The following is a 17986-nucleotide window of genomic DNA, read 5'->3' on the forward strand; positions in this document are numbered from 1 at the left end:
CCTTAAGAATCTAAAGGAAAACATGAACATAATGGGCGGGGGGGGGGGGCGGGAAGCAGCAGACAGAATAAAGAACCAAATGGAACTTTTGGAAATAAAAAATGTAGTATCTGATGGAAACAACCTAAGTTTCTGTCAATGGATGCATGAATAAAGATGTGGTATGTATATGTGTGTGTGTATGTGTGTATGGTATATATATGTGTGCAATATATATCCAATGGACAAGTATTCAGCCATGAGAAAGAAAGAAATCCTGCCATTTACAATATGGATGGACCTTGAGGACATTATGCTGAGTGAAATAAGTCAGACAGAGAAAGACAAATACTGCATGATCTCACTTATGTGTGGAATTTAAAAAAGCTGAACTCATAGAAATAGAGTAAAATGGTGGTTACTAGGGTCTGGTACATGGGGGAAATGGGGAAATTTTGGTCAAAAGAGTATAAACTTGCAATTATAAGATAAGTAAGTTTTGGGGATCTAATGTACAGCATGGTGATTACAATTAATAATACTGTATTATATACTTGAAAGTTGCTAAGAGAGATGATCTTAAAAGTTCTCATCACACACACAGAAAAAGGCAAGTATGTGATAAGATGGAGGTGTTAACTAATGCTATGTTGGTAATCATTTTGCAATATATAAGTGTATCAAATCAACACGTTGTATACCTTAAACTTACAAAATGTTATATGTGAATCATTATCTCAATAAAGCTGGAAAGAAATGTAAGATGGCTTATGACCAAAGAAATGCAATATATGAAATATTAAAAAATTATTAAATTATTAAAAAAATTCACTGGATAGGATTGATAGAAGGTTAAACACTGCAGAAGAAAAGATCAATGAACTTGAAGACACAGCAGTGGAATATATCCAAAATGAAGTATAAGCAGTCCAAATGTCCATCATTAGATGAATGGAGAAAGATGTGATATATATACATATACACATAAATGTATATATGTGATATATATACATATATATGTGTATGTGTACATATACACATGAAATATTGTTCAGCCATAAAAAAAGAATGAAATCTTGCCATTTGGAACAACATGGATAGAGCTAGAGAGTACAGTGCTAAGCAAAATAACTCAGCCAGTGAAAGACAATACCATGTGATCTCACTCATATGTGGAATTTAAGAAACAAACAAACAAAAAATGAGCAAAGAAGAGAGAGAGAGAGAGAGACAAACCAAGAAACAGACTCTTAACAGAGAGCAAACTGATGGATTATCAGAGGGGAGGTGGGAAGGGGGGCTGGGTGAAATAGGTGATGGGGACTAAAGAATACACTTAACATGATGAAAACAAAACAACAAAAACAAACAGAAAAGGGCAAATATGGAAACAACAGACAGGGAGCAAAACATGAGTTAGGTCCAGGGTAATGCTCTTTCTCTTTTGGGGGGTGGTGGTGGCGGAGGGGTGATTTAGAATGGTAATTTTTAATGCTTTTTGATGATTCAACATTTGAAACCCCAAATTATATATACAAAAAAGCAAATCATCTATGGCACCATCATTGAAAAGCCATTAGGTACAAAAAAGAAAATGCAATATGCTCAAAATATACTTCCTAACAGGGACATAAAGCACTCTAGTAGTAACCTATTAAAAGCCACCTTCTCTTAAACAAATAGTGCTCTGATAAAATCAGATACTGTTATCTTATGTAATTTCATATGTTTGCCTATTTAAAGAATAAAAGAACTCATATTTTTATACAGAGTCCAATATACTTAGGTCTATAAACAAAATGCTAATAAAGATGTATTCTGAGGAAAAAGACGCAAAATTAAGTACAGAGAGTAACATGAGTAAAAAAAGTTAATAGAGTACCAGGGACCTACATAATAATATCAAGCAGTCTAACACATGTGTAGTTGTAGTTCTAGAATAAGAAAGAGGGGCAAAATACTTAAGAAATAACGGCTGAAAAATTCCAAATTTGATGAAAAACTATAAAACCACAACTTTATTGTTTTTCTCAAGTTTTTATTAAGATTCCAGTTGGTTAACATACAGTGAATATTAGTTTCAGGTGTAGAATTTAATAGTTCATGACTTACATACAGCGCTCTGTGCTTATCACTACCAGTACACCCTCCATAACCCATCATGCATTTAACCCACCCCCTTACCTACTCCCCCCTTCATCAATCCTCAGTTTGTTCTCTATAGTTAACAGTCTCTTTTATGGTTTGTCTCTTTTTTTCCCCCATGTTCACGTGTTTTGTTTTTTAAGTTCCACATGAGTGAAATCATATGGTATCTGTTTTTCTCTGACTTATTTTAATTAACATTAATACTCTCTAGCTCCATCCATGTCATTGCACATGGCAAGATTTCATTCTTTTTTTATGGCTCATATTCCATTGTATATGTGTATGTGTGTGTGTGCCCCATACTGTTTTCCACAGTAGTTGTACCAGTTTTCATTCCCACTAACAGTGCACGAGGATTCTTTTTTCTCTGTATCCTTGCCAACACCTATTGTTTCTTGTGTTGTTGATTTTAGCTATTCTGATGGGTGTGAGGTGATAACTCACTGTAGTTTTGATTTGTATTTCCCTGATGATGAGTGACAGTAAGCATCTTTTCATTGGTCTTTTAGCCATTTTTGGAAAAAGTCTATTCATGTCTTCTGCCCATTTTTTAACTGGATTATTTGTTTTTTGGGTGTTGAGTTTTATATGTTCTTTATATATTTTGGATACAAACCCTTTATCAGATATGTCATTTGCAAATATATTCTCCCATTCCAAAGGTTGCCTTTTAGTTTTGTTGATTGTTTCCTTTGCTGTGCAGAAGCTTTTTTATCTTGATGAAGTCCCAATTGTTTATTTTTGCTTCTGTTTCCCTTGCCTAAAACTATAACTTTGTACCACTACACATACAACTAAAAAATCTTCAATTAAGGAGACACTATGAAGTATTGGAGAGGATGTGGATGGCCTAGAATTTTATACATTATTGGTGGGAATGTAAAATACTACAATACTTAGGAAAATTTTTTGGCACTGTTTATTTATTTACTTATTTTTAAGTAATCTTTACACTCAACATGGGCTCAAATTCACAACCCTGAGATCAAGAGTAGCATGCTCTACTGACTGAGCCAGCTAGGCACCCCATTTCTTTTTTTTTTTTTTTTTAATTTTTTTTTTCAACGTTTTATTTATTTTTGGGACAGAGAGAGACAGAGCATGAACGGGGGAGGGTCAGAGAGAGAGGGAGACACAGAATGGGAAACAGGCTCCAGGCTCTGAGCCATCAGCCCAGAGCCCGACGCAGGGCTCGAACTCACGGACCGCGAGATCGTGACCTGGCTGAAGTCGGACGCTTAACCGACTGTGCCACCCAGGCGCCCCGGCACCCCATTTCTAAAATAAAATTAAATAATATCTTACCATATGATCTAGCAAATCTACTCTTAGGCATTTCTCTAACAAATGAAAACAAATGTCTTCATGAAGACTTGAATGCAAAAGTTCATAGCAGCTTTGTTTGTAACAACTAAATTGGAAATAATCTAAATATCCATCAAGTGAATGAATAAAATGGGTGGTATATTTCATACAATGAAATAATATTCTGCAATAAAATGGAATGAATAATATGGATGCATCTCAAAAACAACTTGCTGACCATATGAAACCAGAAATAAGAGAGTACATACTATATAATTATAAAACTCATTATAAAAAAACTCATTGAGATGTTCACTAAAAATGAGTGCTTATTCTATGTGAACTATACCTCAATAAAATGTATTTTTAAAAATCAGTAGTTTTCTTATACATCTGCAAAAACTAATTCGAAAATGTTATGAAAAATCTATTAATAACATCAATAAAAAACATAAAACACCTAAGAACAAAACTATGAAGATAGACCCAGATCTCTCTAAAAATTATAAACATAGAACTTAATATAACACCTAAATAATGGAGAGATATGGCATATTTATGGATAAAAACTCTTCAATATTATAAATGTGTCATCTCTCCTCCAAATTAATTTATTAATTTGTTGCTATGCCAATTAAAATATTCTCAGGATTCTTCATTGAACTCGACTAGCTGATTCTAAAATTCATTTGGGAGAATAAGAGCTTAGAATGAAAAACCAAGTCGATGTAAAAATGAAGATACTGTTTTAGTAAAGGCAAGATAGTTAAAACTATGTAATAATGACAAAGAAATAGACAAAATGGATTGGAAGAAAAACAGAACACAAGTATAAAAACAAATCTCTGTGGTGTCTGGGTGTCTCAGTCGGTTAAGTGTCCCACTTAGGCTTAGGTCACAATCTTGCAGTTCTGTGCTGTCAGCTCAGAGCCTGGAGCCTTCTTCAGATTCTGTGTCTCCCTCTCTCTCTGCCCCTCCCCAGCTCACACTCTTGTCCTCTCTCTCTCAAAAAAATAAACATTAAAAAAATTATAAAAAAACACAAATCTCTGGGGTTTGTTACATGACAAAATCAACATTTCTTTTTTTTTTTTATATATATGAAATTTATTGACAAATTGGTTTCCATACAACACCCAGTGCTCATCCCAAAAGGTGCCCTCCTCAATACCCATCACCCACCCTCCCCTCCCTCCCACCCCCCATCAACCCTCAGTTTGTTCTCAGTTTTTAACAGTCTCTTATGCTTTGGCAAAATCAACATTTCAAATCAAGGGGGAAAAGAAAGAACTTTTCCATAAATGGTGCTGAGGCAACAACCTATTTATGTGGAAAAAGAATGTAGCTAGATCCCCACACATAATAAACTCTACTGTTTTAAAAGAATTTTTTTAAATGCACTTAGAAGTAATAATAATAATATATAGAAGAATATATTTATGACCATAAATATATGGGTAAAAAGGATCTTTTGAATGACACATAGAAAGGCATTAAACAGAAACAGAAGTATTGATCAATTTGATTACATAAAAAAGCCCTTTGTTATAACAAAAGCACCTATATTCTTCCTCCCCATGCCCTGGTTTTTCATTTTGATTTTCAAGGTCAAGGAATGGTTTTATGTATTTGCTCTTCTATCTGTTGGAAATAATAAAATACCCTTTTTAGATTAAAAAAAAAGTCATCATAAGCAAAGTTAAATATCTAGTGGTATGTTAGAACATGTATTTGCAATACTTGTACCAAAGCATTGATATAATCAATAAGAAAGAAAAGAATAACTCAACAGAAAAATAGAAAAAGGTCTGAACAGGCTCATATAAAAATACTGAAGCTCATTAATAATCACATACATGCATATTAAAACAACAAAGAAATAATCAATTTTTGTTCACCAGATTGGAAGATATCATAAAGTTTGATAATATCAAGACTTGATATTATAATTTGCAAGGATTTGAAAGAATAACAGTCATTTTCATACCCTGCTGGTGATAGGGCAAATTGGTACGTGTTAAAGGCACTTTGATAGTATCCATCAAAACTGAAAATGCACATAACTTAGGTAACTATTCTAAGAAAACTCACATTTATGCAAAGTGAGACAAACAAAATGCTATTTGTTGGAACACTGTAAGTAAAAGCTGGTATTATCATACAATATAACACTATACAACAATTAAACAAATGAGCTACATATTTCTAAGTGTATAAATCTCAAGAATACTGTTGAGTAAAAAAGAGAAAATCGCAAACAAAGTGATACACTCTTTGATATTATTTATATATTATATATGTATACAGTAGATAAATCCTTGGAAAAACAATATTATTTTATCTATTTTCATATAAATATATATATAATATATATATTCTTTAGAAGTCTGGACTGTTATTTTTAAAGGTCTATGGAATAATAACATAAAACTCATAAAAATTGTTACTTTGGGTACGGGTATAGGCACTACGATTTGAAGGCATGGTTAAAAGACTTCTTAGTTTTATCTGTAAAGTTCTAATTTTTCAAAAGTAAAATGCATTTGGGTATTACTTTTATAATAAAAAAGAAATTTTAAAAAATCCATTGGATTTGGCAGTAAGTATATAATGGGTGAACTTTACATTCAAATGGAGGCAAAAGGTAAATTATATTGAAAAATGAAAAGGGGTTGAGCATCTAGAGAGAGTGATTATGGACTATTGTTTTGAGGAATTTGGACATGAAGAGAAAATGGATAGTGGGTAAAAATAGATGAGTCATTGGGTACAGGGAAAGAGTGTTTTTGTTATAATATCTATATATAAAATCTCATATATATGTATATAATATATACATACAATTTATAAGGAAGAGGCCACTGGATGGGTTAAAACATAGAAATGGAAAACGATATAGGAGAGAAGGAGTAAATTGATGAATTATCTTGCACTAAACATTCAGGGACTGCATGTTTGCTAAGGATATGGTAGATTTAGGATATGGCTCTGCTTCTGACCAACACATTTCCAAGGTTTTCTACCAGTGTGAAAAGAATTTTTTTAATGTTTATTTATATTTGAGAGAGACAGCACATGAGCAGGGGAGGGGCAGAGAGGAGGGTGGTAGAGGATCCCAAGGGGGCTCCATACTAATAGCAGAGAGCCCAATGTGGGGCTCGAATTCACAAACCATGAGATCATGACCTGAGCCAAAATCAAGAGTCGGACCCTTAACCAACTGAGCCATTGAGGTACCCCAAATGACTTTTTTTTAAAGTTTATTTATTCATTTATTTTGAGAGAGAGAGAGAGAACATGAGGTGGGAAAGGGCAGAGAGAGAATCCCAAGCAGACTCCATGCTGTGAGCAAGGTGCTCGACGTGGGGCTTGAACTCAAACCGTAAGATCATGACCTGAGCGAAAATCAAGAGTGGGATGCTAAACTGAGTCATCCAGGTACCCCCACTGTGAAAAGAAGTTTAATGAGAAGCTTGTCTATATAATATTCTGAATATTTTGATAATTTCAAACCAAGCATTCTTAACCGAATATTTTCATAGAGAAAAATGAGAAAAAGTTACCCCAAAAGAAATCCCCATTGCCAGGGAAAATTCATAAGGAAGTGGGAAATAACAGCAGTTGAACATGCCTCTATGAGGCATGGACCTAGAGCCAATCTTAAACAAACTCTCTTCAAATGCTTCAAAGCCTGAAATATAAAAATAGTCACATTTAGACAACTTACAATGGTGAACAAGAAAGTTATTTAAATAAATTTTGAGATAGTTTTTTTTTTTAAGTAATTAGCTTTTATTAAGCTAAATCTTCCAGATTGTCTCACTGGGCTTGAAATGCTAATACAGCGCATTTTATATGTCATCACAGATTGGGTTATATATAAAGTATTTCGCATTTTATAAAATACTGTTGTATCTAAATTGTTTCAAAACATCCATTTCTCTGTAATTAAATAACTATTTCTACCTTCCTTAATCTTTCTTATAAAGAGTATAATAAAAGTATGACCTATAGGTTTATTTCCATCAGTTAACTTTTAGAAATGACCTGTTTGGTTAATTTAATAATTATAATAGAAAATATCAATGTGCCAAAAGAGAAAAATCACTTAAAAACAGCATAATTCACTAAAAAGGAGAACTTTAGAATTTTCTCATTGGTTCAAATTTTCTACTGGAGCTTATAATAAATTGTCACTGTCTTTATGCTTTTGAGATATTTTCACTAAACTCATACATTTGTTGTTTCAGTAGCTGTTATATTTATTCATGAAGAGTCATCTTTTTGATAGAAGGAGCATACTTAACATTATAAAAGCCATTTATGAAAAGCCCACAGCTAACATCATCCTCAATGGGGAAAAACTGAGAGCTTTTTCCCTGAGATCAGGAACACGAAACGGATGCCCACTCTCACCGCTGTTGTTTAACATAGTGCTGGAAGTTCTAGCATCAGCAATCAGACAACAAAAGTAAATCAAAGGCATCAAAATTGGCAAAGATGAAGTCAAGCTTTCGCTTTTTGCAGATGACATGATATTGTACATGGAAAACCCGATAGACTCCACCAAAAGTCTGCTAGAACTGATACATGAATTCAGCAAAGTTTCAGGATACAAAATCAATGTATAGAAATCAGTTGCATTCTTATACACTAACAATGAAGCAACAGAAAGACAAATAAAGAAACTGATCCCATTCACAATTGCACCAAGAAGCATAAAATACCTAGGAATAAATCTAACCAAAGATGTAAAAGATCTGTATGCTGAAAACTATAGAAAGCTTATGAAGGTAATTGAAGAAGATATAAAGAAATGGAAAGACATTCCGTGCTCATGGATTGGAAGAATAAATATTGTCAAAATGTCAATACTACCCAAAGCTATCTACACATTCAATGCAATCCCAATCAAAATTGCACCAGCATTCTTCTCGAAATTAGAACAAGCAATCCTAAAATTCATATGGAACCACAAAAGGCTCCGAATAGCCGAAGTAATTTTGAAGAAGAAGACCAAAGCAGGAGGCATCACAATCCCAGACTTTAGCCTCTACTACAAAGCTGTCATCATCAAGACAGCATGGTATCAGCACAAAAACAGACACATAGACCAATGGAATAGAATAGAAACCCCAGAACTAGACCCACAAACGTATGGCCAACTAATCTTTGACAAAGCAGGAAAGAACATCCAATGGAAAAAAGACCGTCTCTTTAACAAATGGTGCTGGGAGAACTGGACAGCAACATGCAGAAGATTGAAACTAGACCACTTTCTCACACCATTCACAAAAATAAACTCAAAATGGATAAGGACCTGAATGTGAGACAGGAAACCATCAAAACCCTAGAGGAGAAAGCAGGAAAAGACCTCTCTGACCTCAGCCATAGCAATCTCTTACTCGACACATCCCCAAAGGCAAGGGAATTAAAAGCAAAAATGAACTACTGGGACCTTATGAAGATAAAAAGCTTCTGCACAGCAAAGGAAACAACCAACAAAACTAAAAGGCAACGAACGGAATGGGAAAAGATATTTGCAAATGACATATCGGACAAAGGGCTAGTATCCAAAATCTATAAAGAACTCACTAAACTCCACACCCGAAAAACAAATAACCCAGTGAAGAAATGGGCAGAAAACATGAATAGACACTTCTCTAAAGAAGACATCCGGATGGCCAACAGGCACATGAAAAGATGTTCAGCGTCGCTCCTCATCAGGGAAATACAAATCAAACCCACACTCAGATATCACCTCACGCCAGTCAGAGTGGCCAAAATGAACAAATCAGGAGACTATAGATGCTGGCGAGGATGTGGAGAAACGGGAACCCTCTTGCATTGTTGGTGGGAATGCAAATTGGTGCAGCCACTCTGGAAAACAGTGTGGAGGTTCCTCAGAAAATTAAAAATAGACCTACCCTTTGACCCAGCAATAGCACTGCTAGGAATTTACCCAAGGGATACAGGAGTACTGATGCACAGGGGCACTTGTACCCCAATGTTTATAGCAGCACTCTCAACAATAGCCAAATTATGGAAAGAGCCTAAATGTCCATCAACTGATGAATGGATAAAGAAATTGTGGTTTATATACACAATGGAGTACTACGTGGCAATGAGAAAGAACGAAATATGGCCCTTTGTAGCAACATGGATGGAACTGGAGAGTGTGATGCTAAGTGAAATAAGCCATACAGAGAAAGACAGATACCATATGTTTTCACTCTTATGTGGATCCTGAGAAACTTAACGGAAACCCATGGAGGAAGGGAAGGAAATAAAAAAAAAAAAAAAAGAGGTTAGAGTGGGAGAGAGCCAAAGCATAAGAGACTGTTAAAAAATGAGAACAAACTGAGGGTTGATGGGGGGTGGGAGGGAGGGGAGGGTGGGTGATGGGTATTGAGGAGGGCACCTTTTGGGATGAGCACTGGGTGTTGTATGGAAACCAGTTTGACAATAAATTTCATATATTGAAAAAAAAAAGAGTCACCTTTTTAAAACCCAAATAGATTTATGATTCCTAGATTGTGATATTTTAAAAGATTAGCTTCTACAATAATGCACAGATAATCAGGAACATACATCTGTGGGGGAAGAAAGTCATTAAATAAAAATGTTACTGAAATTCTTAATCTCTTTGAAAAACAAAACAAAAGTAAAAACCTTTTAGGAGTGGACCTTACCCTTTATTTATTTTTTAAAGTTTATTTATTTATTTTTGAGAGAGAGAGAACAGGGTAGGGGCAAGGAAAGAGGGAGAGTCAGAGAGGGAATCCCAAGCGGGTTCTGTGCCGATGTGGGGCTGAATCTCATGAACTGTGAGATCATGACCTGAGCCAAAATCAGGAGTCAGACACAACCAACTGAGCCACCCAAGCACCACAAGTTTACTATTAACTGAAAAATAAATAGTTATCCATAGAAAAGCCACAGGTCCCAAACAAAACAAATGCTGTACAAGGGACATTTATCTCTATGAAAATAACTAAAGATGATTTCTAATAGAGATCTTACATCACACTGATTTCTCTTCATATCAGTAATAATGATGGCCAGAAGTAGAAATTATAAGATGCCAATATTTCTGCAAAATCTTTGTTCTTTATCTTAGTTTTGCTTACAGACTTCACTTGGAGCAGCTATAACAAAAATGTTGCCTCTTTTTCTTTTCTACCAGCCTCTAATATTTAAAATATCTTTATTCAAGATATAGTTGCAAATCTACCTGTGGATCGAGTCCAAGCCCAGCTTGTATTAGGATAACGGTAAGGGCAGTGTTTCTTAAAGTTGAAGACCATGTGTTATTAATATGGATGTAATCGCTGAGGAATGGAACATTCCTGATGGTAAAACCTGCCAGTAACATCCCTTTAAAAAAAAAGAAAAGAAAACATGTCTGATTCAGTTCATTTTTCTAAGTTAGAAAAGAGAAATGTTTAATTTCCCTTCTCTAAACACACTACATCATTACTTTGGTGAAGGACAGATTACATACAAGTAGAGAAGGCAGCATAAGTAAAGGACTGGAGATAAGAAATGACATTATCTCAAAGGGCTAAAACAGGTAATTCAGTGTTGTTAAACAAAAAAAGGGCAAGGACTGAGTGAGAGAATGGGCAGGAGAGGCCAGATAATATAAAGCTAACCCCCCTGCAGCCTCCATTCCCACCGCTTGCTTTTCCAGAGTAATGTACCATAGGAAAAGTTTTAGGAGGGAGAGACATAGTGCATCTTGTATTTTCTATGTGATGGTTTTGATGAGTTAGATAGACATAAAACTAGAGGAGAGAACAATTAAAAGGTTCTGCCAAAGTCCATGGAAGACTTGGAAAACAAATAGCCTAAGCTAGGGTAAGAGTAGAAGTTTTGGAGAGAAAAAAAAAAGATTCAGTGAATACTTAGCAGGTGCTAAAAGGGTGTTGTGGACATAGAAGGATATTAGCAATAGGATGGAGCAATTATCTCTACTCACAGTGTACGGAATATTTGGGTGTATTGAATACTTAGAAGATATGAGACACCACTGATAGAAGTTCTTCCACTAATTTTCCTCTGTCCAAATGGAGAGTTATATAATAATGGTAATAAAGAAAGAGGATATAATACTGGTTAGGCAGATGACGCATCTATGAATATACATAGTGGAGATGCCCAAACAGCTTAAACCACAAAACTTTCTGGTGCCCTAGTCACTACAGTATTTGAATCTTATCATCGTATTTGAGTTAGGTTATCTACAGAAAAATTCAGTCTTTTCAAAATGTTTCATTTTCTATAATATATTTAAAATTAATTTTAAAATATCCTATTAAACAATAAAGCAACAGGAATCATATATTGAGTATATTTAAATTTTCAAAAATATTTCAGAAAAAAAATCTGTGTGCTTTTATACAAAGAGAATAAATACTTCTATAAATGAGCTATATCCACACATATATAGTAAATATAAAAAGAAGCTATAAAGATCATATTACATTGAAATATTTCTATATTATATGTATTCTGACTAGAGTATGTTCATAATTTGCATACAGCAAAAACAAAGACATAAGAGCTAACTGTACACTTACCAAGAAGAGGTGGAAGTTGAGGCACTGAAGGTATTCTAATGAGTTCCAAAATTTTCCCCCCAATCATGGCACTATAAAAAATAATTAATAGTCCAAATAAATTTCCACCAGGGAGAACTTCGGGGCCTGAGAATGACCAGGCTACACACCATAACATAAAAAGTGCAACTCCTGAAATATAAAAAAAGCATATATCTATATATCTACATAGACATGGATATATACATACAAAAGATGATTCTATCTTATCAAATATCATATTAATAGCCAGGCCCATATAATGATACATAACATAGACTAATGTTGCTTGCTAGTATGGCTGAAGAAATATCTGTTTAACATATATTCCAAAGTCCCTGTCAATTTATGGCACAAGTTTTTAACAAAGTATTATTATTTTAAAAAATATTTTAAGGGGTTCCTGGGTGGCTGAGTCAGTAGAGCATCTGACTCTTGATTTTGGCTCAGGTCATTATCCCAGGGTCATGGGATCAAGCCGTGCATCAGGCTCTACACTGAGGATGGAGCCTGCTTAAGGTTCTCTCTCTCTGTCTTTCTCTTTCTCTCTCTCTCCTTCTGGCCCTTTCCTGCTCACACACGCTCAGTCTCTCTTTCTTTCTAAAAATAAAAATTAAAAAAAAATTAGAAGTATATGTGAATCCTTTAAAGTGCTAAACAAACAAAAATAATAAAGTGCTAAACATTTCTCACAATATATGACATTTAAAAAATTCCATGGCAATATGATGAGCTTTACTTCATTTTACATTTTAGAGTAGCCTTTGCATCATGAATAAAAAGATAATTGGTTGTGATAAGAATTCTCAAATTTATAGTAGATCACAGTGGCAGAGTGCCAACTTTTTAAAACAGGACCAGAATAAGTCTTTGTGCTGGAAGGATACTTCAGTTGATATTTGGCATAAATTAATAAAGGGATTTAATGGCTAGGAAAAAAGTGAACTTGGTCTTTGGGAGAATATAATGTATCTTAGGTTATATGTAGGAAGTACAGGTAAATAGTGTGAGAAGGATAAGTTAGTAGATATCTTCTTCCTGGCAACTAGATTCTCAGGAAAGGCCCTATTCACCAGGGAATCCATAAGTTTCTGCAAAGGACAAATGATTACACTGTAAATTGCCACCTGCATATTAAACATTTAACATATTTTACTATAAATCATAATTCCTAATACTTTTTCAGGTTCTTAGAACAGCTTAAGTGTATTTTTTAGCTGTGACCCCTTTTTGGCTCCATAAAACTGGCAGGATAGAAGAGGAGGATTTTGATAAACTCAAGGCAAAAAGTTAGAACTAAGATTCTTGTTCCTCTGCTCTATTGCCATCCACAAAACTGGAACACTTGAAGGACTACACTCTTATTAAATGGACCAGAAGATACTATTCTACTGACAAAGGGAAAAGACAGGGCAGTTTGTTTGTCTTAGCTGGTCTCTAGTTGGCAAAATCACCTCTGGGAATTCATATATAAAACTAGGCCTCAAGTAACTTAAGGCTAAGTCTCAAATTTACATGATTTGCTTGGTTTGGGAACCCCAAATCCTAAACACAGCATAAAAATATCTTCCCATGGAACTAGGCCTTGAGCAATTAGTAGATTCTAGTTCAAAATATCCCCAATAGACATTCCTGATTCCAAACTGTATAAACCCCACTGAATCTGAATTTAAGATAAAAATTTATAAGATAAGAAGTAATTCCCAATGATTTGGACACAGGAAGCAAAATGAGTTCTCACCCAGGATTAAATTAAAATAGATACTTAGACATAATGTTGAGAAACCACAGACCACCAAAGACAAAAATAAGGTCTTAAAGACTCCAGAGAGAGAAAGATAATCATAAAAAAATAAACATTGGAGCAGATTCTCAATTCTCAATAGCAATAATGGAACATGGACAATGATAAAGTCTTCAAAGTGCAGAGATAAAATATTCAATGTTGAATTCTGTAGCCAGTTAAACTATCATTCAAACAAAAAACAAATTAAAGATACTGTCAAGTTAATATATAAGAACATACTCCATTTTCACTGAAAACAAAAACTATTGAAAGGTATGTTTTAGGAATAAGGACATAAGAACAAAAAGAAAGATGTACAAAGAAATTTGCAAACATGTAGGTTAGTCTAACCAATTTTAGAACACATTACTAATCAAAATGGCTAATCAGGGGATATAAAAGTAAGTGGGGAAGGGGTTGTCAATAATGATGACCTGAAGAGATAGGCAATTTATCTCAACAAAAAAATCCCTCCATGTAAAGCTATAAACAACAACAACAACAACAACAACAACAACAACAAACCAATAATTATAGGATCCTGAAAACTGACTAATGACAGTTACCAAATTGAGAAGCATTTATTAAAAAAAAAAAAGATGCTAGGGTTTTAGGTAGGACTGGTTAAAGTCTGAGGCCTTCCTGCCTGGGACTGCTATCATTCCTCCCCTCATTTCCCCACTTACTTCATTTAGGAAACACTGTAGTTTTACCATCATGGAGCTAGCTTAAAAACCAGCCACTTTGTTGTGAGAGGAGGTGGTATAGATATGCAGTGGAGGGAGAAAACCCATGACTTTGCTCGGTAGAAGTGGCAGATTGGTTTCAGAATAGGCAGAGGAAATATGCTGTGGTGCCAGTTTGAGGTTGCAGCTCAAGTTCAGGTGAGTGGCAGATATGGTAAAAATTTAACTGGGAGATGCTGGATATGACAGAATCATAGAAAGGTTGAGGTAAGTTCTCCACATATGCATGGCTGATTGGATGTATGTGTATGCAACCACAGAGAAGACTCCTGAGAGTATGGCAAAAAGTAAAAACTGATGTGAGATTTGACTACCAGCAGCAATTTTGAATGCATTTTTCAACCTACCTATAGGATCACTTGGCAGAGGGTGGAAGCCTAACTGGCTTGAACACAATGTCTCCCCCAAATCATTAGGTGACTCTTAAGCTATGCAGACAAATTAGAAACCCCTAGGAAGATAGGCTAAAAACAAATAAACAAAAAGTAAGACACCAGGTGCTGCAAAACCATGGCACAGAATGATTCCACATTTAAGTACATGCAAATTACCCAAACAACAACAATGAAAACCTTAAAAAAATAAAACTGGGGGCGCCTGGGTGGCGCAGTCGGTTAAGCGTCCGACTTCAGCCAGGTCACGATCTTGCGGTCCGTGAGTTCGAGCCCCGCGTCAGGCTCTGGGCTGATGGCTCAGAGCCTGGAGCCTGTTTCCGATTCTGTGTCTCCCTCTCTCTCTGCCCCTCCCCCGTTCATGCTCTGTCTCTCTCTGTCCCAAAAATAAATAAACGTTAAAAAAAAAAAATTAAAAAAAAAAATAAAAATAAAACTGAATTCAAAGTTGCCATATGTGCAACTAAAATGTATAATTTTCATCCCAAACTTACTAGATATGGAAAGAAATGGGAAAATACAACCCACATTCAGGACAAAAAAGCAGTCAATAGAGACTGAATGAATAAGTCCAGGTGCTAGATTTCCAAAGTTTTCAAAACAGCTATTATAAATATATTCAAATAATGAAAATAGGACAATGTGTCAATTAATAGGGAATATCAATAAAGAGAGAAAATTTATTTAAAAATGAAAATCTGGAAATGAAATGTACAAGACTTGAAATGAAAAGTTGACTAGAGAGGCTCAACAGCATATTTGATCTTGTGAAAGAAAATATCAGTGAACTTGAATATAGATCAATAGATATTAATCAATCTGACAAGCAAGGAAAAAAAGAATAAAGAAAAATGAACAGAGCCTCAGACACCTATAGGATACCACCAAGAGTACTAACATATGCATAAAAGAAGTCCCAGGAAGAGAAAGACATAAAGGGGCAGAAAAATACTTGAAAATATAATGTCTGAAAACCTCTCAAAGTTAATAAAAAACATTAACTTATAGATTAAGAAGCCCAACAAATCCCAAATAGAATAAGCACAAAAGAGCCATACCTAGAGACATCATCACCATCATCAAATTTCTGACAAAAAAATACAGAAGAAAATCTTGGAAGTTGTAAGAAAATGACTCATTATGTACAGGGCAACAATAATGCAATTAACAGCAGCATTTTCATCAGAAAAAATAAAGGCCCAAAGGCAGTGGGTGACATTTCAAAAATGTAGAAAAAAGCCTGTCAATTAAGAATTCAACATCTAGTAAAACCATTCTTCAGGAGTGCCTGCATGGCTCAGTTGGTTAAGTGTCTGACTCTTGATTTCAGCTCACAGTTGTGAGACTGAGCCCTGTGCTGGGCTCTGCATTGGGCATGGAGCCTGCTTGAGATCCTCTCTCTCTCTCTCTCTCTCTCTCCCACTCTCTCTTTCTCTCTCTCACCGCCCCCCCTTACCCCCAGCCTCTGTGTGTGCACTCTCTCTCTAAAAAACAAATAAACAAACACCTATTCTTCAAAGTAAAGTTGAAATAAAGACATTCTCAGACAGATGAAAATAGAAAAATTCACCCCTAATGAAATACTAAAGAAAATGCTTTAAGTTGAAAGGAAATGACACAAGATGGTAATTTGGACCAATAAGAAGCAATAAAGTGTACTGGATATGGTAAATAAATACCTAAGTATAAAAGATTATAAATATATTCTCATTTCACCTCTTCATTTAAAAAAACTAAGATTATTAAGAGCAGTAAGAATAACAAAATATTGTTGAGTTTATGGCATATAGAGGTCTATTGGCTCAAAGCTGCTATATAACACAGGAATTAAGTGTTGGAGATGATTATTAGAATTACCAGAGAAACCACTAAAACTAAAACCTCTAAAACACAGCTAAGAAGTCAATAGGGAAATTTAAATAGTGCCCTAACAAGACTTCATTAGCAAAAAAGAAGCATGAACAGAAAAACAAAAGACATGACACTTATAGAAAACAAGGAACAAAACGGCAGGCATAAACACAACCATATCGGTATTTATGTTAAACTTGAATGGTTTAAATTCAAAAGGAAGACTGTCATACTGGATTTTGTTTAAAAAAAAGCAAGATCCAACCATATGGTTTCTACAAGAAAGATACTTTGTATGAAACAGATAAGCTGAATATAAAAAGATGAAAAAGATATATCATGCAAATAGTAATCATGAATCAAAGAAGTAATAACAAGAGAAATATATCTAAATGAAAACAAAGCATTTCAGTATTAATGGGATGTGTTGTGCACAGACGGAAATGTATAAGCTTTAAAAAATATTAGAAAGAAAGAATTATCTAAAGTTAACAATAAAAACTTCCACATTAACAACTTAGAAAAACACAAATAAATCAAACCAAAAGTAAGTAGGATGTATGAAATAAAAAATAAGTAGAAAACAATTAAATAGAAAAGAGAAAAACATTAGAGAAAGTCAATAAAATGAAAAAATTGTCTTTAGCTAGACTGACAAAGGAAAAAGAGAGAAGGTACAAATTACCAAAATCAGGGATTCAAGAGGAAACATTACTTTAGACCTTACAAAAATTAAAATGATGCTAAAGAAATATTATAAATAATTTCAAGCTAAAAAATTAGGCAACTAGATAAAATACACAAATTCCTAGAAAGATACAAATTACCAAAACTTACTCAAGAAGAGAGGAAAATAGAAATTCCACTTCTGAGTAAAGAAAATAAAAACAGTAATTCAAAAGATACATGTACCCTCATATTTACTGTAGCATTATTTTCAATAGCATAATATAATATAATATAATATAATATAATATAATATAATATAATATAAAAACAGAATATTTTTCAGTCAGAAAATAGCCAGGGTGCCTGGCTGGTTCAGTCAGTGGAGCATGTGACTCCTGATTTTGGGGTTGTGACTCTGAGCCCCATGTTGGCTGTAGAGAGTACTTAAAAATAAACTCTTAAAAAAAAAAAAAAAGAAAAACTCTTGTCACTTGAGACAATGTGGATGGA

General features: G+C 34.4%; 1 protein-coding gene across 1 annotated transcript in view; it reads right to left on the reverse strand.

Moving 5' to 3' along the window:
• Nucleotides 1-17986, reverse strand: part of SLC9B1 (solute carrier family 9 member B1) — a 56683-nt gene that overhangs the window by 27237 nt on the left and 11460 nt on the right. Inside the window, exons 3-5 of the mRNA XM_047091425.1 lie at nucleotides 12015-12185; nucleotides 10667-10809; nucleotides 6996-7123 (exon numbers count right to left, since the gene is read on the reverse strand). Of these exons, the coding sequence (XP_046947381.1) occupies nucleotides 6996-7123; nucleotides 10667-10809; nucleotides 12015-12185 (442 nt within the window). The remainder of the gene's footprint in view (nucleotides 1-6995; nucleotides 7124-10666; nucleotides 10810-12014; nucleotides 12186-17986) is intronic.

Source organism: Lynx rufus, unplaced genomic scaffold (assembly GCF_022079265.1).
Source record: "Lynx rufus isolate CCGP_SWC_20201006 ecotype Redwood Valley unplaced genomic scaffold, mLynRuf1.p SCAF_3, whole genome shotgun sequence".
In the NCBI taxonomy this organism is placed as follows: Eukaryota; Metazoa; Chordata; class Mammalia; order Carnivora; family Felidae; genus Lynx; species Lynx rufus.